Source organism: Condylura cristata, unplaced genomic scaffold, assembly GCF_000260355.1.
Source record: "Condylura cristata isolate star-nosed mole 26May11 unplaced genomic scaffold, ConCri1.0 scaffold00019, whole genome shotgun sequence".
Classification (NCBI taxonomy): domain Eukaryota; kingdom Metazoa; phylum Chordata; class Mammalia; order Eulipotyphla; family Talpidae; genus Condylura; species Condylura cristata.
This window is the reverse complement of record NW_004567120.1, coordinates 30024506-30049793: the sequence shown is the minus strand read 5'-3', so window position 1 is coordinate 30049793 and position 25288 is coordinate 30024506. Positions and strand designations below refer to the sequence as shown.

At 41.3% G+C, this 25288-nt stretch overlaps 1 protein-coding gene across 10 annotated transcripts in view; it reads left to right on the top strand.

Annotated features, from left to right (window-relative positions):
- Positions 1-4451: 4451 nt before the first annotated feature.
- Positions 4452-25288, top strand: part of ENOX2 (ecto-NOX disulfide-thiol exchanger 2) — a 237387-nt gene continuing 216550 nt past the window's right edge. For 4 of the 10 annotated variants that reach the window (XM_012727224.1, XM_012727229.1, XM_012727223.1 and 1 more), the window contains exon 1: positions 18194-18495. In XM_012727224.1, coding sequence (XP_012582678.1) covers positions 18474-18495 — 22 coding nt within the window. In that variant the 5' untranslated portion in view covers positions 18194-18473. Of the gene's footprint in view, positions 4550-4598; positions 4699-5855; positions 5913-18193; positions 18496-19604; positions 19704-25288 lie in introns of those variants that run through there. The other 6 variants (XM_012727231.1, XM_012727230.1, XM_012727227.1 and 3 more) reach the window with 5 other exon arrangements.

The window sequence follows — 25288 nt, the reverse complement described above, 5'->3', positions numbered from 1 at the left end:
TGTGGGACACTCTCAAGTCTCCTAATTAGCTTAAGTGGAATTGGTTTCCTTCTCCAGCTCATGTGGATAATAATCTTTACCATAAAGGACTGTTACAAAGATTTATTGGGAGAATGCAAGTGAAAACAAACCTGCATTCATTTCATTCAATATCTGTTCATGCATGTTTATTCGATGCTTATTGACTATATGGTGAGTATCATGTGGTGGTGTCCAGTATAGTGTGGAGAGAGGTGGGGGACACTTCAGAAAGGGTACTCAGGAAAGCATTGCTAGCAAGAAGCACTGCACTCCTCGCACTCACACAACTTGCAAAAGTTTCTCTCCCCCAAGAAGCATGGATCCACTTCCCTGCAGTGCTAGCTCCTACTCTCCATTCCTTTCCTTTCCCTTCAGTCTCATGAGCTTGGCCTGCACCTCTTAAGCATAAACTTTTGAGACACCAAAGACTTTGCTTTTCCTGATTCAGTTATCAGCCTCTGTTCATGGTTCCTTCCCTGAATGAAGCCTGCTATTTCATTAGTGCGAATCCCCCTTCCCTCCCTCTCTGTCTCTCCCTCTCCCCACTCCTATTTCTCTCTGCTCTCTTTTTCACACACACACACACATTTTTATCACAACTTATCACTGAAAAGAGGCTGAGGATAAGTTCCCTTAAGCCTGGTCACAAGTACACTGTTAACACTGGATATAGTTCTGGTGGTCAACCCCCCAAAATCTAACCCAGTATGTAGCCTGAGTGCCTAATTCTGTATTTGGAGACTTGACCATTTTGAGACAGAGTCCTTAACCCTGGTTACAGACAGAGATCTTAATTTTATCCACAAGCTGAGCTTCTCTCTGGCCACACTCCAAGGTCTTAACCCTAATTAAATCGAGTCTCTGAGTCTAGTCACATACTCACTGCCTATGTCTGATCCAAGGATTGGTAGCTAAACTGGTCCCAGAATGAGTCTCTAGCCCTGATCTCCTATTGAATCCTAAGTGTGACCTCTGATAAGCTCTTAGCTCATGATAAAGAGATCCAGTCTATGATCAGGCATAACCCCTAAAGCTGCCTCAGGCTGTCCCAAGACTGATGGACAGACTTTGGCCTAACTCTGGGAGATACTTAATATCCTCCACTGACCACAACATAAGAGCTCTGCATAGCTAGTGTCTGAGCTCTCACCATGACTACAGACAGAGGCTCTAACCCATCACTCAGTCACAGCCAGAGCACTCATCTCAGAATCCAACCCAGCTACAATTTCTACAGACTTAGCACGAACCAGAAAAGAATACCAATACTGGCAACAGAGTGACTACTAAACTTGGTCTCAAACAAAGGCAAAAACATGTACGGAGACTGAATTCTAAATGTGGCCAAAGAGAATGCCACAGTTGTGGCCAGGAAGTGGAACCAAATCTACAAAACTGAGGACATATTCTGATCACAGCATATGCCCTAATCTTACTCACAAGTAGAACTCTGAACACAGCCTCCAATTGAGACTTATAGCTGTTAAAATCCCACATCCTAAATCACTCCAGACACTGGGCTCATAGGTGTACTCACAGAGTAGCCCATGGATCTGGGACAGACTAGTCATATATTTGGTTCCTGCATCTTGTAGCCACAAACTGGTTACAAACTAGTCTCTGGCTGCAGACTGAGTCTCATCTATGACAAAACCTCTCATCACAGACTAAAGCTGTGATCTTTTAATTTGGAAACAACACTAATCCTCCAAATGCCTAACTATTGATTCCATATCTTTGAAATAGAATGGACCCTCTTTCTGGCTAAATTGTAGTCCAGACTGAATATCATCACGGACAAATCTGGCCCTCTTCTGAGACATGTTCTGAGCGTGGGGTCGGGGTGGGGGGAAACTGTAGATCCTACGCTATCTGAGATTCAGGCTGAACTCAAAGTCTAGCTAAAAGACCATTCTTAACACCACAAGCCTGAATAAAAACCCTCCTCATATTGATAATCATAAAACAGGGTAAGACTAACTTGTAACTGTTGTCACTAGCACTAGCTTGTGGTTGAGCAATCCTTTTGGCCACAAACCTGCCCTAAGTTGGGGCTACATGTCCCATGACGCTAGGCACAGTACAGGAACTAAAAGCCCATGTGAAGTCTGCTACTGACACCAGAATTCCTGCTGCACTAGTAATGAGGAGACACTCCAAGGGCCGCAGACTGAGGCTTAGTACTGGACCAAGAATAATCTCTAACCATGACACTGATTGAAATTTCATCTGATGAAATACGGAATCATAACTTCTGTACAAGTTCTTATTCAGCCTTTCCCCATTCAGTAAAACTAGCATGAACCATAACCTCAGGCAGAGCCAGAATGTTAACTTTTATTGATCTCCAAGCATATGAATGCAAGTGATTCCAACAATGATCAAAAACTAAAGTCAAACCATGAGCTGATCTTTAACTCTGCTTTAGCTGGTCCACGGACCAATTCCTAACTCCTCTTCCTCCACAGGCAATTCCCAATACTACCTCAAAATTGAACCCAAATCTTGTACATTGACTTTACAATGGAGTACAACTCGGGCCACCATGAACTAATGAAGTTCTAGAGTGAGCTTTCACTTTGGTCTGAATGAATGCTGCTTCTTGTCATACATGCTGATCCTTGCCACAGATTGACCACGGTTTTAAATCTCTAGGGTCTAATACTGATATCAAGCTTAGCGCTAAGCTTAGTTTTATGCTCTTTTAACCATCACTTGTAAAGATAATTATGGGTCAACCAAACCTTAATTTGAACAAAGATTGAAGCCAAACATATTCCACATTATGAATCCGCACTCTGGCCATGACTTGAGCAGTGCAGCTCTGGACTTAAACTGGACCTACTAACTGACCTTCAAATCCAGCCATGATTTGCCCTAGAGCAACTATTTCACAAATTCATCTTTTCACACTCGAGTATTTCTTTTTTCTGTATGTATTTTCAAGCATATGTTCTCCCAACAACAGGTGAAGAGGCTGTCTTTTGCATGTGTACATGCATATACAAGTAATTCAGTAATATATAATACATATTTAATAAAACATGCAGAGATATTGCTGTTATAGCTATATAGTTTAATTATTCTTGTTTATTGATAATTTCTTCCTACTCGAATACACACTTTAAAGGTAAGGGAAGTTGTCTGGTTACCCACTTTTCTATTTTCAACATGTAAAATGATGCCAGGAACATTGTAGGTGCTCAATAAATAGTTGTTGATTGGGTCAATGAGTACTCTTGGTATTCAATGTCTTCTTATTTAACCTCTCTGTATTACAGCTCATTAATTCCACTTTGTTTCCTCTTGGCTCATCTACTTGGCCATTTTTGTCTCAGCTTTATCTACTACTTGAGTATCATTATTTTCTAGGCTTCTGTGCTTAACCTTTGTGCTTTGAAGATTAGTGTTCTGTGGGTTCATATCCAGAAGTAGAATTACTGGATTTTATGGTAGTTGTATTTTAATTTTTTGAGGGATTTCCACACTGTTTTCTGTAAGGACTGCACTAATTTAAGCTCCCACAACACTGGACGAGGGTCCCTTTTTCTTTAAATCTTTTCCAACATTTTTTTTATTTCTTGACTTTTTGGCAAACGCCATTAGAACCAGTGGAATGCTACTCAGTCGTAAGGAAAGGTGCAATCCTGCCAGTTGAGACAGGGTTGGACCTTGAGGGGATTATTCTAAATGAAATCACTAAGAAGGAGAAAGACAAATATTGTATAATTTCACTCATTTTTGGGAAAAAGGAAAACAAGGAGAAAATTTACTAGTCCAAACATTCTTCAAGGGAAGTCAGTCTATGTTTATTTAATTACCATCTAATACTGATTTCTCCCCGAAGCCAGACCTCTTTCTTGTGCTTTAATCCCACATGTCCTCGCAGCCTATCAGTCAATCTCCACTGAAATTTTCCAGATTACTCAAAGTTTAAATGGTAAAACAGAATTCCTCTAGTAAGCAATCAACACACTATGAGCGGAAAACCAGACTTTTGGTGGCAAGAATTATGTCGTTTATACAGTTGTCAAATTATAATGGTGTACACGTGAAACAGGTACATGCATTTTCTTAATTGTAAGCCAATTAAAAAAAAGCTTAGTGAGAATGTCAAATCACGATATGAAGTGTTTCTGCCAAAATGATAATAGTAAAATACAAGTAGAACTTTCACCTGCCCCCTAAAGCACCACCCCAAAACCTGAGAAGCGGGGCTCGGCAAGACAGCGCGGACCAAACTAAAACACCCAGAATGCCCTACTCCTTCTGAACTCTGGGGATCGTCGGAAGAAGTGGGGGCGGGGGAAAGGGAGGAATTGTGGGTATAAAGAAGTAAGTGTCTCAACTCCATTTCCCACCATCCTCGGTTTTCGCTCGCTTCTCTCTGCCAATGCCAATATTGCAACCCCTCAGGAAGAACAGCCTCCAGCGACCTCGAACTACATTTCCCATGAGGACACGGGTTTGGGCTGCCGCCGCCGGTAACCGGCAACCAATAGGAGCCGCGGCAGCAATCGCGGAGCGGGTGAGAGTCCAGCCTTGGGCCGGCGCGGGCCTCCGCGGACTAGCGCGGCGCCGCGCGTTCGGCAGGCGCCAGGAGGCGTGGGAACCGCGAGGGCCCGGTGTCCGTGGCCGTATAAGGAGTAGCGCTGCTCCGGTAGCCGGGAGCTGGAGGTCAGCGAGACAGAGCGCCCGAGTGGCCGGGGACTGTGGGACCGAGGGGGCCCAGGGAGGAGGGTGCTTCCGGGCCGCGCGCCACAGCGCTTGGCTCCGCCCAGCTCCGCTCCGGCTGGGAGGGGTTCGGGGCCGCCTGTCGGGTGGGCTTCGGAGCTCCCGGGAGCGAGCTTTTTTCTCGCTTCCCCCCCCGCTCCCGCCCCACGTTAGACCCTTGTCCCCACCTCGGCCAGCGGCTCTGCAGAGGTCTTAAGTTAAGGTGCTCGCCCAGGGGACGTTTGAACTCTCCTGCTGCTGGGAGGAATGGGGTGGTCGCTTTCCTCTTCTCCCAATTTGCATTTCAGATTTGGGCACACAGCCTTCCCAGTGCACTCTCCCCTTTTCTTCTGAGGGCATGGGAATCCCTTGCCACGCCCAGAGAGGGACTCTTTTTACATTTTTGCTTTTGGCCCTCCTCCACAGTGAGCTAAAGATCGTCCAGCCAGCCGCCCCTTCCCTGACCTAGTCTTTGGTGCAAAGGGTTTTCCCTCAGTTTCCGGAGGGCTGGGGAGCAGCGGAGGGAAGGCATCTCGCTTTTGAGAAATAGATGTTTAAGGTTCCGTGCAGAATACTGTTGAGAGTAAAAAGCAAGTTAGATCTCTTAAAAACCGAGCGTTTGCCAGCAAAGACAGAGAGCACTACTGTTGACAAACATGTAGGGGGCACACCGATTCAGAATAAAGTAGACTGTATTAATTATTTTATTACAAACGCGTGCGAAAAGTACTGAGGGTTTCTTGGAAGGGGACTGGGGTGATCTAGGGAAGGTCAACTCTAATCCTGGAAGTCTGGAGACTTGAAACTCATCTGTCTTCCCAACCCTCCTGGTGGGCTTTGTGGAGGAGGTGAATTTCAATTTGGGCTCCATTCCATCTGGAATGGATAAAGAGGAAGGAGAAAATCCTTCCTGAAACCGGGGTTGCAATTTGAGAAGGGTAGATGATAGAGGGAGCACTAGAGTGACCGGTGGCAGAGGACAGGTTCAGGCAAGGGCGTTGTAAAGCTTGGGGACCATAATAGGACTCTGAAGCAGCCACCTAGTTTGGATATTGTTCTGTAACAAATAAAATTAAAAGACAGACAATTAAGATTGGGTGATTTTTGTTTTTTTATCCTAGGGGAACCTGATTTGAGATCAATTCTTGGAGAACACAGAGAAGTGTGGTATGTTCCAGGTGTGTCTAATTTAAACCCAAGAAAAGATTTCTTATAGATTGTTTTATTTGTGGCTATCCTTAGCTACATTCTGGAGTTGTCCATTTTAAAGCCTGGTGATATAAGTTTATTTTCTTAAGGAATGCATGTGCTGTTCTTGTACATTATAGTGTCTGAGTTGAAGTCATTTTATTGGGCAGCAATAATGCCAGCCACTTACTGAACTCATAATATTTCAGGCACTATCATGAGCACTTTGTTGGATTATCTTAAGAGTCTTATGAAGTAGGTACCATTATTGCCATTTTTCTAGAAAAGGAAACTGAAAGCCAGAGAAGTTTTAAAAATCTACTTAAAGTCACATTACATGCAAGGAATTGAGTTGGAGTTCAATGTGTAGATTCCTGAGGCCGGACAGACCCCTCTTAGTTTGCTGGTCCCACTCTTCACTTTTATTCTTGTCTTTCCATTTGTGAGGTGTAGTTGATAATTCTGGCAAAAACCCAAATGAGACACTTTTAGTGTCTGTGTCAGTACCTAGTCGACCAGCTGCCCAAACCAAAGTAGCCCAACGATGATTGCAGTCATAGTTAACTGTCTGCCAGGACAGTAGTCAACATTCTGCATTTGATGTTTTTCTCTTTATAAAATATTTCAAATCTCTGTTATTTGGGTTTGGGCAGTCCTTTAGTTTTTAAGTGACTCCACGCCCTTCATGAACTTTGCCAACATCCTTCGCTGCATCCCCAAGATCTCCCTGCGTCAAAGTTGGGGAGAGAGATGCCCATCGTTGCAGTAATGCAGCGTGTAGTATAGCAGAGAGAGGCACAAGGTGCTATGGGAGGATTCAGCAAGGAGGACACACTGTCGGGGGGCATCAGGGAGGAGGCTCTGTGAGGACGTGACATGACAGGTCTGGAAGGATAATGAGCTTGCCAGGCAGAGACAAGTGGATGGAGGCATTCCAGACTGAGAAAACCTTCTGTGAAGATGTAGCTCTACACAAGTCAGGCACAGCCCTCACTACTGAGGAGTCCTCCATGGCTGGAGTGCAGATTGTTTGGGGAAAAGAAAGTTTAAAGGTAAAAGACCCAGGAGAGAGAGCTTGGGGCTGATGTGTGAAGAGCCTTGATGGAGTGCTGAGGAGTTTGGATGTGCTCCCATAGGTCAGTGATTTTCCAATTGTAGGGCCGCTGCCAAGTGGCAGTGATGTTGTATTCCCACAAACATCTACACTGCAGCCATTGTACAGCCTAATGTGCCTAGTAAAAGAGAAAACTCAATTATATAGCCCGAAATTTAGGGTTTCTTAGGATATGGCTTAAGTAGAAAGTCAATCAGTTTTAAGTTAAAGAACAAGTGTTAAGTAAATGACAGTCACACGTGTGTGAATATGCCAACATCACTAGTACTCAAATGACTGAAGTCAGAAAACAGTGTTGTAGGTAATACAAAACAATTGCTGTGATCAGCTTTGCACTTTCACAGGCACTGGAGGGGGCATGACCAGTTGGGGGACAGATACATGCTCCTCAGAGAGATGGGCAAGACCCTAGGGAATGATACATGAGAAATAACATATTTGAGAGTCATTTAGGAGGTAGACATCATAGGGGTTGGTAAGAAGTGAATAGTCTTACTCTATCAGTGGTACCACAATTACTTTAGCTGTCTGTGTGCCACTTGCCTGTTATCCTTTATAGTCTAAGATGAGCATATTCTTGCCCAAACAGGCTGGGTATATGTGTGGGTTAAGGTAACAGGTGGGGCTGTTATCAGGAGTGGGTTTGGATCACACACAAGCATCCTCACTGCCTTCTTGAGTGTCCACTTGAGAGCATGGCATGAAAATTCAGGTGCTGGAGAGGAATATGAGTATGAACTATGACCCATCTGAGAAACCATTGCTCCTTAAGACTCAGCTCAGATAACAACCCTGCTGTGAACTCTCCCTGGAGTCTCCACCACACCACCTCCCACACACACTCCACACACACACGCACACACACACACAGAGCGATGTTGGGCTCTGGCTTCCTCAGGCACCTCTCTTACCTCTTTCCTGGCCTGGACCACAGTGTTGCCTATGGATGTGGCTGCCTGTAAACTCCTGGAGGAAGGGTGAGGACTCATTAATCTCCATACCCATAACATCCAGAACAGCCCTTGACATGTAGTAGAAACCTAATAAATGATTATTGGATGACAAAGTGAATATCCATATATTCACATGAGTGAGTCTGGCTACTACACAGCGCCAGATGCTATAAAACCATGAGCTGTTTGCCACACTTGCTTAAGAAAGCAGCAAAGTAACCTGGGTGTTTAACCTCACTAGAGATTACTTCTCCCCGCTCTCGTGTGGTTTCCTTATGTTTTACTTTCACGTCATGTATGTGCCCCGCCACTCGTTTCTTTGGCCTGCCGTTGCTTTGCTCCTCTCAGCAGAGGTCACATTGCCCCGCTTCTCTGCCAGAAGCCATCCCTATGCTCACCATGTCCAGTTGACTCCATCACTGAAGTCGCTGTGAAATGTGTCTCCTACTCATGGGCACTGCTGGTGGGACAGTAATTTGATACCGCCCTTCTGAAGAGCAGTTTGTCAACGTGTCAAAAATCTGCGGAACATAGTCTTCGACCTACCACTCCAGCTTCTAGAGCTCTTTGCTGAGAAAGCAAACATGATGTTTCCAACCATTTAGCACCCAGGATGTGTATTATAAATAATCCCCGAACTGTTTTTAATAGCAAGACAAAAAAGAAAAAGAAAGCATTTTAAATGTCCAGTACTAGAGGTTTGAATAAAATTAATTATGGGTATATCTGTGGGATGGATTGTTAAGTTATTTGATATCACCAGAGACTGTTTAATGGTGAAAGTTGTTATATATTAAGAGAAAATTCAGGTTATGAAGTTGTCAGATCTCAGTTTCAAAACACACACACACACACACACACACACATACACATATGGGGGAAATCCTATAATGTAAAACATACTAGAGGTTTACTGTCAGTTAAGAGTATATATGAGTTCAATTTTCTACTTCTTACATATTTTTATTTGCTAACCTATAATGATACATTTGTTCATTTTTAAATAGTTCTTAAAAATATTTTCCCTATATCTACTCCTATTACCATTGCCTTATGGTAATGGTTTATCATTTGGGGGAGCACTAGCCCATAGCCACCAATCCCCCAGCACACACATGACTTCTAGCTGGGGTTACTACTGTCTGCAGCCTGCCTCCCTTCCAGTCTTTTCTCCCTAGTGCTGACAGGATGATTTTTCTAAATTGCAGTTTAGAAGCCATCTCAAACCCTGTATGAAATAGTTCCAAAGCTGCCCATTATCCTCAAGATAAAATCCAAACTTAATAGAACTGACTTGTAACACCTTTGAAAATCAGCTCCATTTTTCTTTAGCAGCATTTTATATTTTTTCCACTTAGAATTTACTTTTTCTTTGAGTCATAGGCCAGTGTCATGCACATAGTAGGTGTTTAGTTAATGGTAGCCAAAGTATCATGTGGATGGCATGTGCTAACTATTGTGTGTGAGGTAGTTTGCCACTTTTTCAGAGTAAAAGTATTAAATATATACAGTAGTTGTCTGTTTATAGATAAGGAAAATTACTTAAAATGATTGTGAAAGGACAGAATCAAGATAAAGAATACTTTGTAAAGAAAAAAAAAATCAGCTCTCCCGCCATAACACAGCTCTCTTCATTGGACTGCAGCCCCTGCCAGGCCTTGTCAGTATGCATATAGATTTTGTTCGTTTGCTCGCACAAGTTCTATGTGACCACAGCAGAACAAGAACAGTCCAGACTGACATGTTCTCACCATGTCATGCTTTGCGTTGTGCTAATGTACCGAAATCTTCCATTTGTGTACATAATGCTTTTCATGCAGGAGAGATGAAATAGCTCCAATTGCTCTATTTTTCTTTCTGTTTTGAAATTCTATGTCTTTTGGGATAGGAATGTCAGCCGAGAGCTCCGGAAAACTGTGATAGAATTGAGTGTACGAGAAACAATGTGTCTCATGGGAACCAATGTCATTGGTTAATTTATTTTTTTTAAATGTCATGTAGATGTATTTTCCAGCAATATGTCCCCAGGGAAGACCTTGATTGTATTCAACTGTTAGTCCTGTTTACAGAAGGCAGTCCATGCATGCACTACATTCTTGCATTGTTAAGTGATCTCAGACGTATGTAGTGGGTCACCATAATGACATACAACCAGGTGGATATGGCATATCTGATTTTCTCTACAAAAATGTGCCCTTGTTTGTTTTGCCATTCAGGAAACTGCACATGGTCTTTCCTTCATTTTCCTTCCAAATGACACCCATTGTGCAAAAATGGATGCTCTTTAAAGGACATTAAATCCTTAGCATCAATCATCTGAATAAAGTGATGTTACCTCATAAGAAATCATCGTTTTAAAAAACTATAGGAAAGAGAGTTATTATCTTATTTCATGATCAAATAATAGAAAGAGAGAGAGAGATTGAGTAAAATTTATCCAGCTGAAAATGGGGATATGTGCCAATAGGGATTTTCTTCTTAGTTTATTTGTCTCTTTCCTCTGTGGGATATAGAGGCAAAAAAAAAGAGCTATCAGCAAATGGTCTCCTCTGTTTACAAATAATTTGAGAGAAGGAATAGTGACTTTCTGTATGTCCAGCCCTGCACAAGCCTGCTGGTGATGTTGTGAGAATTATGACTATGTCAGCCTTTCTGGAGTTTCTGTCTCTGCTGCAGAGATTTGGCAGACACCTCAGACAAATTTTATGTCTCTTAAATCTTCCTCAAGCTAGGCTTGGCACTTAGATTTATATGTACAAAAGAAATGAAGTGTTTACCAGCTTGACATTCTTGAAGATCAAAACATTCAGTTTTTAATTCAGCATATACCTCAGTTTAGTCTACAGAAATAGCTAATTGCTTTTCTATTTGTTTAAAACAACCCGAACATTGACTTTCCAGAAGTGGAGACTGATCATATGTCTGAAGATTTATATTTTAGGCCACAGATGGCTTCCTCTTTTTCTTTCTTACAAAGTGTGAAGTTTTGCAGAAGTCTTTGCCCCTCCATTTTCACTGATGTATAGCATAAAACAATATAGGATGAGAGGTGTGGTGAAAATAAGAGAGTTGTTATTAACTCGCTCTTCCCTGATTTGGCTGTTTGTCCATGGTCCCCAACCCACAAAATATCCCTCTTGCATCACAATGCTAGGTGCAAATAAGAACTGGAGAACTTTCAGTGACTGTGACTACCCAAGGCAGATCCAAATGCATCTGTGGGCACAGCTCACATGAAAGTTTGGCTGTCATTCAGCAGAATTGAAACACTGTGTGGAGAATGTTACATAAACAACATTGCTTCCCAGATAACCGTGGGGAAATCCCCAGTAAGGGCCCTCCTCATCCGCTCCAGTAACAACTGCCAGTGAGAGCTTCCTGGGGTAGAAACTGTCCTCATGCTATTTTTTTGTTGTTGTTCAGGTCCTTAAAAACATTTCTCGAGGATTACTTTGGCCACATAATATTCTAATTTTCATCTTTCAAGTGACACTGAGTTTGATGTAACGGACACTTCATGTTCAAGCTCATTTATTCAACAGATGTGCAAGTACATATTTAGGACCAGTCTCAGTGCAGACACTAGGAGTACAGTGATGAGTTCAGAGTGGTCCCTGTCCTCCCTTGGGAGCTCACAGCCAAATAGGGAAGATAGGCATTCAAGACAATAGTTGTATTTCAGGGGGAAAAGTGTTCAAAGATGGAGGTGCCATGGGAACACAGTGGACTGAACTGCTGTGACTCACTGCTGGGTGTGAGCAACTAAAATTCCTGAGTTTTAACTGTGGCTGTGGATCACAAGTGGTGAGTGGGCATTGCCTACCATCTAGGTGGCCAAAGAAGGGTTCCAGGTGGAGGGACCACTGACACATGAGAAGCCATATGCGAAAATGCGTAGTTCAGAAACCAGTAAGATTTGGTGTGTGAGCCAGTGGGAATGTGGGAGAGGGGAAGGGATAAAAATCAGAAAGTTCTCCTGTGGCCATTTGGTGAAGGGCGTCTGCTTGGTAAGGAGCCTGGTCTTTATCCTGCAGGCAGGGGTAACCAACACAGGCTTGTCAATGGGGAGGTAAAATGATTGGATTGGGGTCTTGGCTTTGGGGGGGGGACCCTGGAGGCAGCAAAAGTGCATTGAATTCCACAGTCTTTGAGGTCCCGTGACACTGTTCAGCAGTGCCATCTCCACTGGGTTTTCTCTCAATATACAGAAATCACTTTGAACAATTGTTTCTTACCGTACCACAGGATGTACCTTCCCATGCTTCTTCACATGCTGCTTAGCTGAGTAGTTTTTTTCACAACTCAAATCAGTGTTCTAGCAGTAATTGGGACTTGAATATCGTGAAGAAAATCAGTTTCAAAGCATAGCAGCTTAGTCTCCAAAACTACATGAGGCTTACTTATTGCTTACTGAGTCAGCAGGACTGAGGTGAATGCTGTCAGTCAGCTCCCCTTGAGGGGCAGGGAAAGGAACAGAAGCTGAAGAGATGACAGGAAGTAGCTGTTTAAAAATGCGCACCATCCAGAATGTTTGCAGTCCCTCGAGGTCACATCCAGATACAGAAATTAGATAGAAGGGCTAGAAGTCAATGGAATGCATGTTGAAGGTACCTGGGCCCACACAAACTACTGTCCAGCCAGTTGGTTTTAGAGTGTGTTCTTTCCCTGGCTTGGGTATTGTAAATGGCTTTCCATTATCCATAGGATGAAATCCAAACTCCAGTCTGTCATTCAGTACTTTCCGCAGTCTGGCTTCAACCTACCTTTCCAATTTTCATACGTCTCTCTTACAGAACTTCTCTGCTCCTGCCAGTTGTCCTTTCAGACTGCTTTGTCATTCCGTCACCAACACTGTGAAGCCTCTCAGGGAAGGGACTGTGCTTTCTTTTTACCGCCTGAAATCCCCCAAAGCGCCCACCATAGTATCTTGTGTGCACTTGGTAACCAAGCTGTAGTGATGGGTTGATGATTATCCCCCATCCTACTGATGTAACAGCCCCTCCACTAAAAATGACAGTAGGTGAAAGGGGTCGGTGTTCAGCAAACCATCTTTTTAACTTTTTAGTTTAAAGTAACTTTAAATGTAGAAAAATTGCAGTGGTCATAGAGGGGTTCTTCTGCACTGCGCACACAGATTGACCAAGTTTTTAAACATTTTGCCCTTTTTCTGCTTCTCTTTATGAATGTGATGACTTGGTTCTGACACATTCAAGTCAAAAAAGCCATACCGTTTACCTCACTCCTTTTTTCCTAACCTGTTACGATGAAACATTTCAATTTTTAATGATACAGTGGACACCCATATATGCACCATAATTAACCTTTTGCTCTACTTGCTTTATAACTTACCCATCTGCTCATCCATTTTTCTATGCTGCAGATACCTGTACAATTCTAAATTCTCCAGTCTGCATATCATTAATTAGACAAACAAACTATGTTGTGCTCTGAAATCAATCAAGTCATCCAATTATACCTGCATTTACTGTGTTGCCAAAACTCCGGTTTACCTGGGTATCTTAGATCTGTGGCGAGGAGACACGTATCTCTTTGGTTAACTTTTCAGTGCCCTTCTGCTTCACCTAATGCTGTGCAAGGCACCCATTCTATGAATACCACTTGATGCTGATGAGCAGAGACAGAGCTAGAACGAAGGAAAACATCAAAATAAAGTTAGAATAAACTCTGTGAGGAGGGGAGATAATAAGAGAAGATGGCTACAAGTGAATGTGAGAGGAAAAACTAGGTCTTGGAGGATTGGGAAAACTTGCCCTAGTCCACCTGGTCCTTCCAGAAGTTCTTCTATCTGCTGCTTTTCAGCCTTCTCTAGAAGAATAGGTTCCAGAAAACTATGGACAATTGCTGCTCAGCAGAGCACATGATGAATCTTCTAGCTAATACTTAGGTCCAACCAATTGATATATTCATGTAACTTCATGAATATGCTATCTATAAGACACAGCTTAGTGTTGGAGAGTACAGGAGGACCACTGAAAACCTCTTTAAACTTTAATTTGATATATAGGCCAAAGAGCACATGAGATCAATGGATTCCTTTATAACCTTTTCTTTCTTCTTTTGTGGCATGTGAATACCACGGTAGCTCTAAACTGTGTTTATTAAATAATTACTTTTGCCAGACACTGCTGCCTGCAGTTACGTTACTGACACTTTTCCCCACTCTGTCCCCTCTTACTATATAGGAAAATTTGAAACTCAGTGGCTAAGTACCTGTCCATAAGGTAGAATTCAAGAAACAGGTTTGTCTGACCCCAGAATCCAGTGTTTGTAACCATTACCCCACATTGTCAGATGAAATTTTTCTTAATTGTCAACTCAGTATAAGTGCGAGGAACTTGACTTTCACTCTTCTGACATGGTGGGTGATTTAGTCACTAAGCAGTCCAATTGAATCAGAAGGAATTCAGTTGTCAATTGAATCAGAAGGAATTTCGTCACTTAGTGTTGCTGTGGTATGACTTGAGATTACTTGAGTTCAAAATCCCAGTCCTGTGACTCTACCATTTGAGTGACAGTTAAGTAAGTTGAGTGCAGTTATACTCAGTTTCATTGCCTATAAAACAAAAATAATAATACTGGCCCTGTGTTGTGAGAATTAAAGTATTGTGATACCTCAGGAAGGCTTACGGTGACATATTCTGGGACATTTTCCTGTTTTCTTCCTCTTGGGGACTTCTCTGTAGCTTCTACTTGCGAAAACAAGCTTCTCCTGAAACATTTTTTTCAAAAGAAATGTTCTGAAAAGTGAATTCCCAAGAATGAGTAAGGACAGATGTCTAACTTTTATGTATAGCATATTTCAAAATAAGCTAGAAACATGAACCTTGAGGAGAATCTGGATGCTGCATCTTCCTGCTTCCTGGAGATTAGGGCCATATTGTGACAGCATCTATTTAGTCACTAGACTAAATGGCATAATTACCACACAGTAGTAGAACTGGGATACTGGTCATCTCTGCTCAGCCATCAAGGCAAGCAAACTGAGTCTTGAAGAGCACAAGTCACTTGATCAAGGTGATGCAACAAAAATATCACTTCTTCCAATTCCTAACACAATGTTCATTCTGTTTCCTTTGTGGCAGGCGAAACCAAGTCTTCATATGTGTTCTTTGCAGGAGCTTGAACTGATGAGACTCTCATCACACTTGTAACCAGTGCTGCAGCAACACAAAAATAATTGATTTAGACAGCAATCAATTGTTCTGGTTCAAATCAGTTCATTGGTGGTTGCTGCTTTTAAACTGCTAGCATTTCTGTTTTCTTTGGAGTTTAGCAATTACATGTATTTTTCTCCCCTATAGGTTAATGGTTTGGTTCAAGTTCTTGGTTCTTTGAAATCAGCCACTGAGATCTTTGTTTTTACCATATTCAGTACCCAAGGTGGTTCATGCTGGTAATTCATTTGAAAATATCACTCAGATTTGCTGACTCGGGTGGATTAAGGAGACCATTAGTGCTAACATTGTGGAGCATGAATTATGGGTAATGGAAACATGGCCGCCATTTGTGTGTGTGTGTGTGTGTGTGTGTGTGTGTATCGGGGCGCTTGATGCTTTCAATTCTACTCTTGTTAATTCAGGTGAGACTGCTGCCTCCCACCTCACTGCCTTTTGGAACATGCTTTCTGTCACAGTGTTGATACGATCATCATCCTTTGACTGTAGGAAACGAGCTAACAAAAAAATTGTCTTCTCCCTGCTTATACCTTTACTTTGAATGTCATTCTGAGGAACTTGAGGAATACGAATTTCAAGCTTCAGTGTGAAGAAGTTCAGTTGCAACACCCAAAGCTTGATTCTGAAATGCAGCTTTCATTCTTTTCTTACTAGTACGATTTTTTTTTTTTAAATCTCAGGCAAGTCTCCTTTGCTAAACTTAAGTTGTGATGACACATTTTCTGTGCCCAGCCATGCCACAGGTGAGGCTGTGGAGAAGGGTGGCAGTGATGAGGACCCTGGAGAACTATATCCCACTTTCCTGGATTTCCATGGACTAAAGAAAGGGGAGTTCAGGTGCTAGGGCTGCTGGTGCCTTTTCCAGCTCTTGACTGATTACCAAAGCAGTTTTGGATGACTCTAGCAAGTACGTTTCTGATTAAGAAAAAAACAGATCTCATTTTAGGTTCATTCGCCCCTCCTCCCTTTTCCACCCTTACCCACCCTTTCTCCCCTCTGCCCTTTAAATGGCTCACTTATTCCTGGTCACCAGACCACCTCTTTGTGATTCATATTACCCATGTCACCATTGATTCAACATAATAGATTTTTTTACTCGTATTTCCAATACTGGCAGTGACATTCAGAGGGGCCATTAGAAAAGTTTTCTTCTCACATGAAGTGGGCTGGGCACTTGCTTGAGGACACAGATGGCATTAGAGAGGGCCAAGGGGAGCTGACATCTGATATTTCTGCTATAACTCCCACCTTTCTTTTGGCTGCCTCAGATTTGACCCATGTGGGCAGGCATACACTTGGGTAACCACTATGCAGATGGAAATCAGGACATGTGGGATTTGGCTGAATCAAAGGTCCCCAAACATTGCTTGGATCATTTAGTGCCCCAGGTGTGGCCACCCCAGGACTTAGTGTGCTAAAATTGTGTCCCAGCTCAAGCCAGCTGGTCACTGTATATATCGTATCAAAGCAGCTTGGAGGGTCATAAAATACGACTTTGGATTTTTACCTTGTGGATTTAGACTTAGCTGGTTAACCTGAATCCTCCCCCACACGCTGGGCAGTGAGGATGTCAGGTTAATAGAAAGATTTGACAAAAGGAGATGTTCATTGTTCAGTAAATTGCATTCTAGAAGGGACATAATACTAGACCATAAAAAAAAAAAAATGGGCTGACTTCCCAGAAAGAAAGAATAATTTAGAGGACTTCTATCTCTTTAATAAACTTTCAGTGTATGACATTCAAATTTTTTTTTAAGTCCCCTCAGTAGAATATTAAGAGCTAATAGTGCTTCCTATTAATTCTAAATTTGGGAGAATTGGCGAAGCTTTTATGGAATTACGTTAGTTATTTTGTTTGTCTTGTGTGATAAAGTTGCCCCAAATTTAGTCATTTAGGTTAAGATTTGTTTCAAGTTGTAAATAACAATAAGCCCTTTCAATTGTACGTCCCTTTGCAGTTCTCAAAAGGATCGTCACAAATTTTTATTTCGTTTGCCCTTTACCGTGATGTGAAACAGTCGGGATAGGTACTTCTATCATCAGTTAATATGTATGAGTACTTTGGCTCAGAGATGCTAAGTGACTCACCTAGGGTAACACAGCAACAAAGTTATACAGAGTCTGAATGCTGCTTACCTGATACCCAGCACCAGTTCTCTTTTGACTGTGTCATGTTTCCTTCCTAGGAGATTCTCCTTTTTCTTCCTACTTATGATTAATTATGGAATCAGTTTTAAAATGATGCTTCAGTTTAGCAGGCGAGTAAAACGGAAGCACTTACAGGGGAAGTATCCCCTAAGTTCACCTATGGTGTGAGTTTTGCACGAAGCTTTTAGGTTTTCACCTTGACTTTAATTGAACTATTTTTAGGTAGACATAGATTGTTTTTCAGTGTTAAACATATGCATAAAAGTTGTGTGATCCACTGATTATAGGTGTGAAAGCTGCACCTGGGGAATGGGACTAGCGATGAAAAGTTGGCTTAAAATAATTAGTTTCTTGCCTTTTTGTTAAGAGATGTCATGTTCAATAGAATTTAAATTCTTTATACTTCCTTTGCTTTCAGCCTTTTAAATGCAATTCTTTAGGGAAAATTAGCAAATATGCCTTCTGAATGTTGATTTCTTAGAACAAGAGGAGCTGAAGGAAAGAAAAGCAGAGAGTGACTTTCCATGTGCTCTAACAGTGGGCAAGCATTATTTGGTTTTGGGCTGCGAGCTAAGGTTTCTTCTAAGGCATGCGAATTGTAAAGTTCTGATTTGTCAACTGCATGCTGTTTCTTTAGGCACTGATGTATGAAATCCCGAACGAATTCTCCGATGAACATACTGCTAATTGCTTCTCCACCTGCTCTCCAACCTCCTCCACCCCACCCCCTCCACTCCCAATTCAGGCTGTAAGTGTCCGTCATCGGAGATGGATGGTGACACATGCAGTAATAGCAATTCATAAAAGCCAGCCCCAGCCCTTGTCTTCAAGGCTCCTGGATTTTCCACTGCCTGCTTTTGTGTAAGTGAAGTGGATGGAAGTACTACTGGCATCAGAATCCACCTCTCTATGCTCCGTTGCTAGAGCTCAGTTGCTCGGCTGGAGCTGAGCTAAACAGAAGCATCGGATCTGAGCTGAATTGTGGCTGTTTTCTTTCCCCTTTCAATGGGGTGGTGGGTTGGGGGTAGTGTGTAGTGGGCTTTTGGGGGTGCTTGGGCTTTTCTTTTGTGAAGAAGAGGGTAAAGGGAGAATAACTTACGATAGGATACAACGTGAGACAGTTCCCTGAAGAGTGTCACGATGTTCCTGGTACAATATACAGGTACAGTATGCTTTATTTTATCTGAAATTTCTCTTTTGTTTCAAAGTGCATTCCTCTCTTGTTTTGCCTCTAGTTTCAAATGTACTGAAGGACATATAGGGTTCTAATGAGCTAAACAAAATAGCTGCATAAAACATGCCTACTCCTAGCTATAATGTTTGTAGCAAATTGCTGTGTAAAATCTGGGCTGTCTGTGAAATTGGTAGTCCCGATCCCTTAATTGTGCACGCTTCTCTGCTGTATTCCTGTATTGAATTTCTCAAGTCTTGTGTCTGCAACTGGTAGTATGTGATATAGCCTAGAGTGTTTGCACAGAAGACACGGTGCTTTGGAATCAAAAAGCAATTTTTGAACGTTTAGTATGTTGTGCTTCTCTAGAGTTTATTAACTCTTGTGTTTGTTAATTGGTTGTCTAGAATGGGGATATAAAGAGTAAAGAAACTTCAAATAGGAAGCATTGCAGAACATGTTGCTGGATAAATTCGTCTCTATTTCATTATTTAACTCAGATTGATGAAAATTACATGTTGCTGTTGGTTATTCTCCTGGTAGAAAAAAAAGTGCTGGGTAAATTTATTTTATCATTTAACTCAGATTTATGAACATTACATATTGTTGTTTGTTTATTCCCCTGGTAGAAAAAAAAAAAGTGCTGGAAACAGCAAGGCTAAAAAATGCCAGCTTCAAGCCATCTGTAATATAAAATACCATTGAGCCAGAAGTAGTCCTTAAATATTCTCTTAAGCTTTCAGAAACATAATGGTCCATAATAATTAAGCACTGGAAGGCTGATCACATATTGGTGAATGTTGTTTGAAAGACTTGTTACGTAGTAGTTAGACAGAAGGGATTATTCCAAATGAAAAACCCTGGGAAAGTTTCACTTTCTTGCTGAACAGAACAGGAGCTCAATTTGTACAGCCCCATGTTTTGATAAGTTTGAATATCATTTACTGTCAAGGACCTTCACCCCCACCCTTGCTTTATTGTCCTTAAAATATTGTGCTTCGGAGCTAAAAGATCATGTTCTGTTTTGATGCATGGTTTGACAGTTGATTTCGCTCCTCATTAATTGGACAGCATGCAGATGATGTGGAGAAGTGAGTGACTGACAGTATTTCAAGGTTATGCTGAAGAGCATACAGTGAACCTTAGTGCCTGGACCAACAGCTGCTGAATTGAATTGTCTGCAATTAAAGCAACAGCAGGTTCGTGTAGTCTCCCTGCAGCCCATTTATTTGAATTTATGGCTTCAGTTTTTTCTTGGGTAGTGGCTGGTTTGTTTCACTAAGTATTGGGGAGTTGTGCTAGTTGGATATTTTCTCCATATTCAGTGCATGCTTGACCCTAGAAGATCTGTCTCTGTATATTTTAATGTGGGAAATTGTTGAGTTTTTTTCTCTTAGGGCTAAAAACCAGACAATGTCTCATTTCCTCTGCTGCAAAAGTAGATACACACATTTTCATGGAAAATACAGCTTTGTTCAATAAATGGATGATTCTCATGGACCTTTGTTACTGGTTTAAATTTCTGGCGGTGAAAAATGTTGGGCTTTGTTATACTGCTAGAATTACTGTATCAGGGAGGAACTTGTCCATGCTAATAAACCTGTTTTGTTAAAAGAATAATGGCAATATCTCCTTGCCAACCCTTGATTTGAGAGTGACCTAGGATAATGTTAACTATTTGGCTTTATTTGTATGCTAAATTGAATACATGTTTGATTCTTACATGGTTTTACACTATTAAAAATAACTTCTAATTGCATTATAGCTATTAACTTATAGTTGATGAGGTATAAAACATTTGCATGGTGATTTAACATATGCTTGATCAGTATATCCTCATAACAGTCCTGTGCGAGTTTAATGTCTTTATGAGTCCATTTCATAGGTAAGGAAACTGTGACTCAGGCTAAGTAAATGTGGTCATAGACCTAACAAGTGGCAGAACCCAAATTCAAGGTTAGATGATATGATTGAAAAGTCTGTTTTCCTCTCCTATACCAGACTGCCTTGAAATTGATGGATCCTGGGTAAAGATGACTTAAGCCACCAGTCAAGAATATTAGATTCATTTACTTTAAAAAAAAAAAAGATTTTTTTTTTCCCAAATGGTTTTGACCCAACATTTAGTATATGGGTGCCTTCCAGATTAATTCTACAGATATATAAGAAACTTAATGTGTTCTGATTAATTCATACACCAGTGTCAATGAAGGTAGCGCCTTGTGATGCTATTGGGAAATAAAATGTCCAGTTGAAAATGATAATGTGAAGTATTTTCCTTCTGAAATAGACTAATTTGTTTTTAATAGTCTGCTCTACTAACTTACTTGATTGTTTTCATAAAAGTAGGTGTATTTTAAGTCATACTGGCTATGTATGAATGTGAAGTGCTATATGTTTTTTAAAATTGAGTATTTTATCCACAGCAACAGAAAAAAAATTGCAGCTAGCTCACTTTTACACCTTCTGTCTTCTATATGTGTATACATGTATTTAAAGTAGACCAGCTTTCTTCATTTTAAATTCATTAGTTTAAATGAAAAAGAAAACACTAACATTTTCTATCCCATTGAAAAAGGGGATATTGTTTAAAGCCCCATTACCACATCAGCAGATGAACCCAGATAGTCACTCATACTTGAGTAGCTCATACTACCTCTCTGGTACAATATCCGTCAAAATCTCTTCAGGAAACATTCTCGAAGCAGTCATTCTTAGATCTCAATTTATTAGACTGTATCCCTTGTACTGCAGAAAACGACTGGATTCTCACTCCATAGCATGTCTTCAGCATTTGACAGTGAATAATGGAGAATGTTATCAGGAAAATGAGCCAGAGATAGGGCAAGTGTTGTTGTGACCTGTTTATGAGACTTTTAGCAAGATGGTAACAGCTGTATTGTCTCAGATGCCATGTAATTAGAATTTATCCCTACTAAGATGATATCTTTGTAATGTCATGTATCTTAAAGTACAGTTATCCTTATATTACTTCCTCCCAGCAAAAAGGAAAGGAGAATGATATCAAGCCCTTTTGTCATTTTTTAAACGTAAATGGAATTTGACACTTTAAAATATATAGAGGAAGGCATTCTGTGGGGGTGGAGTGGGGAATGGGATCAAAAACGGGGGGGTGGGGGGTTGGGGGGGAAGGAAGGGAAATGCACGGGACTATGGTGGTGGCACAGGGGTGATTTGGTGATGGGAAACCCGTGGGGATTACAATTGAGATGAAAAAAAAATGTGCAAAATGATGTAAAAATAAACTTTTTAATAAAAAAAAAAAAGAAAAAAAATATATAGAGAGGAAGGACCTAGGAGGAATGAGTGGAGGTTAAAGGGTGGTTCCTGGTTTGGAGATCTGTCTTAGATGCTCCATATTGAACTTGGCTTGATGTGGCAAATTTTCTGTGCGGTTGGAAGGTCTGGCTAATGTCTTTCACTCTACTCCTTGTTATGGGAGCAAGTGCTCTAAAAAAAAAAATACAGCAGTGAAGTGAGTTTATTGGGTTTTTTTTGAGAAACTGACATTTTCTGATTGGCGAAAAAATGTCTTCATTTGCATAATAATAATTTTTCTCGGTTGTGTGAGGCCGCCCAAATTCAAGAGGGGATAGATTTCTAGGTTCTGGTTGTTCAGAGAGCTGAATCGGTTATTTGAGCGCTTTCCCTTCAGTGCACCTCTGAGTGTGTTTTAAGGGCATGAAAGCCACTGTTACGGATGGGTGGGGGGTGTAAGGGCTGATATATACCAGCCAGCGGCATGCTACTACCAGCTGACACTAGCTTCCTGAAGGAGATCGCTAAGGATATTTACCAATTTAAAGGCTTGCTCATATCCGCCTTTTTCCAAGCTGGGCTTAAGATATTCATTATGAATAACAGTTAAGATATGCCGCCTCTGCAGGATAGTTTACTGCTGATTCTTCACAGACTTGGAGACTTTACTGATGGCCTTCCTTAAGGTATAGCACTGATACTTCGAAGGGCTACTGAACATCACACAAGAAGCTTGTGCTCCTCATGCACAGTGGCAAGAATAGCTAACATTTGTGGAGTGCTTACTATGTGTTAGGCTATCTTCCAAAAACCTTACATGTACCTTTACCATACTCTGATGAAGTATGTGGCGTTTCCATTTTAAGGATAGGAAAATCAAGGCACAAAGTTTAAGTAACTTGCCTACCAAGTCATATAGATGCTATCTTGCAGAATCAGAATTTGATCACAGGAAGCCTCTTTCCAGAACCCATGTTCGTTAGCTCGGTGCAGAATGTTATATGTCTTTAAGAGCACTTCACTAAAGAAGCTGCTGCCCAGAGTAGACATCCCATCGTCTGTGCCTTCCAAACACATTGACAGTGAGGAGCTGCCTGTTCAACAGACTATGGAAAATTCTACTTTCTTTCTGACCCTCTATTGCCAGAGTCCTGGTGGATCACTGCATCTCCAGCTGCTTCTGAACATGGCCACTATTCAGGTTCTGTCTTCAGATTTTTCAGCTTTCAAAAAAAACACAGCCCTTTCATATTCTGTTGCTTCTCTCTCAATTCCCAGCTTTTTGCAAGAACAAACATTGACAGACATTGAAACTGCCAGAGTACAGTTTCTCCTCCATGCAGCCAAATCACAGCCCATCTTCCCTGCATCCTCTCTGTCCCCAACAACCCCCCCCCCTTTGTACCTAGCTGTTAGTGTTCTTCCTAAGTGCAGATCTTATCATATCACTATGCTCAGAAACCTGCTGAAGGATTTTGGTTTTATTCCAAACAGACATTTGGGGCCATTCATGGCAGTGTCCCAGGCACCCAGAAAGCTTTTACCCCCCCTCTTGTCTCTCACTGCACAACCCGCTCTGAAGCCTGTTCTCCAGCCACTTTGGACCTCTTCTGGGTCACCACGTACACTCCAGAATTGTCAAGCTGCTGTGCTTTTTCCTTATGCTGTTCTTTACATTTTCACTGGACATTCTTCCCCATCTCTGACAACTCTAGAGCTTCTCAACACATACACTTTGGCTCACATGACGCCTGCAGTTGTACTAAAATGCTTATCTTTGGTGTGTATTCCCCTACTTAACTGAGTTCCTAGAAACAAAAACCTTATTTTACTCGTAGCATGTGGTCTAGTGCCACATGTGTTCTTAGCACTTACATGCAATACACAGGCCTTCAGAAACTGTACCACTGAAGGGTTTTTCTCTCCTCCTGCTAGCTCAAGGTTCATAGGTGCTCTAGAGCCTGAGACTTTCAGAAGATGAATGGATAGATGGTGTCTACTCTGTGCAGATATTCTGGAGTATTCTGCTAAAGATTTTTTTTTTCCTAGTGCAACTGCCTTGATTTTTCCCCTTCTTTTGCCTTTGTGGGACACTTTTGTTGAATCATAAGGGCTTGCCCATGTACACATATTAATGTGTTTATTCATACAAGAAAATCAGAATGTATAAGCTTATCACTGGATATTTTAAAGTGCATGTTCAGTGTGTTTCTGAAAACGTGTTGTGGGGACTGCCCCTGCTGGAATTACCTAGGATCTGTGTTTAAAATGCAGGTGGCAGGATTCCCCCATCAGACCTTCTGAATCACTGCCTTCTGTGTTATGCAAACTGCCCAGGTGATTCTTCTGTACACTGACTTTTGAGAACTACTGTCCAAAGTAAAAAATAAAGTGCTGTCCTAATCTATATTCTCTATGGGTATGAATATTAACTACAGTGTGGAAAAACTATTACTAAGATCGTTTGCATTTTTGGTCCAATTTAAAAAACCTTGGCCTGGTGTCTTGCTCAGTGCAGTTCAATAAAACTGTCTGTGATGGTAAAATATTCTCTGTGTTCATTGCCCAACACAGAGTCTCTGCTGGCCACAGTTATTGAACACAAATTGTGGCTTCTGCAACTGAGGACCTGACCTGAATTTTACACTTTATTCAAGTTTAAGTTGAGGCTTAAATAGTTTCATTTGGCCATTAGGTGCAACATGAGACATTCAGCTCAAAGAGCCTTGGTAGCCCACAAGGAACCATTTTCATAGGGTTCTAGATGACCACAGTGATCGTTGCACCAGAGGAGAATCAAACAGGAATATTGTTTCCTTTAACAATATAGGACATTGCATTTCTTCTTAAAAAATAGTTTACATTTAAAAAAATGGCCTAAAGTCAGTTATCCTCAGAAGTGATTTAACAAATTATGATCTCAATTACATTTTAAATGAGATCTACACTCTGCATTTTTCATCAGTGCTATTTTTCTAATCATATTGGTTTGCTATTGAGGGCTGGCTGTTAAGCCTTAATTTCTAAGCAAGGGAATATGAGAAAGTTGAGTTAATCAGAAGGAAGAGCTCCTAGCTCCAGTGTTTATAGACGTTTTTATACAATTTAGCTCTCATACACCCTTTACTCTATTTCTTATTGATCAACCCCTTAGCCAGACATTACTCACTACTTTTCAGCTTCCATCTCTTTTTTGGATAATCTTCCTTGAACCAGCAGCTTACTCCTTTCACGATGATTTCATTGTTTAAAATAGCCTTGACACTTAGGAAAAATTTCAATCAAAAATGGTTTGTAGAAACGTAAGTCTAGGTATTCTGTCTTACTGTATTGGGTTCATCATGCGTATTAATTGTCCTTGGTGGATTTCTGAAAAGAACCTGATGTCAGAATTTATGATATTGGGAAACACATAGGTATAATGATATACTTGAGGGTTGGTGTCTGTAGAAACTAAACGTAGTAATTGTGCCTGCTTGACCCCCTCTGTTGACCACTCTTTGTT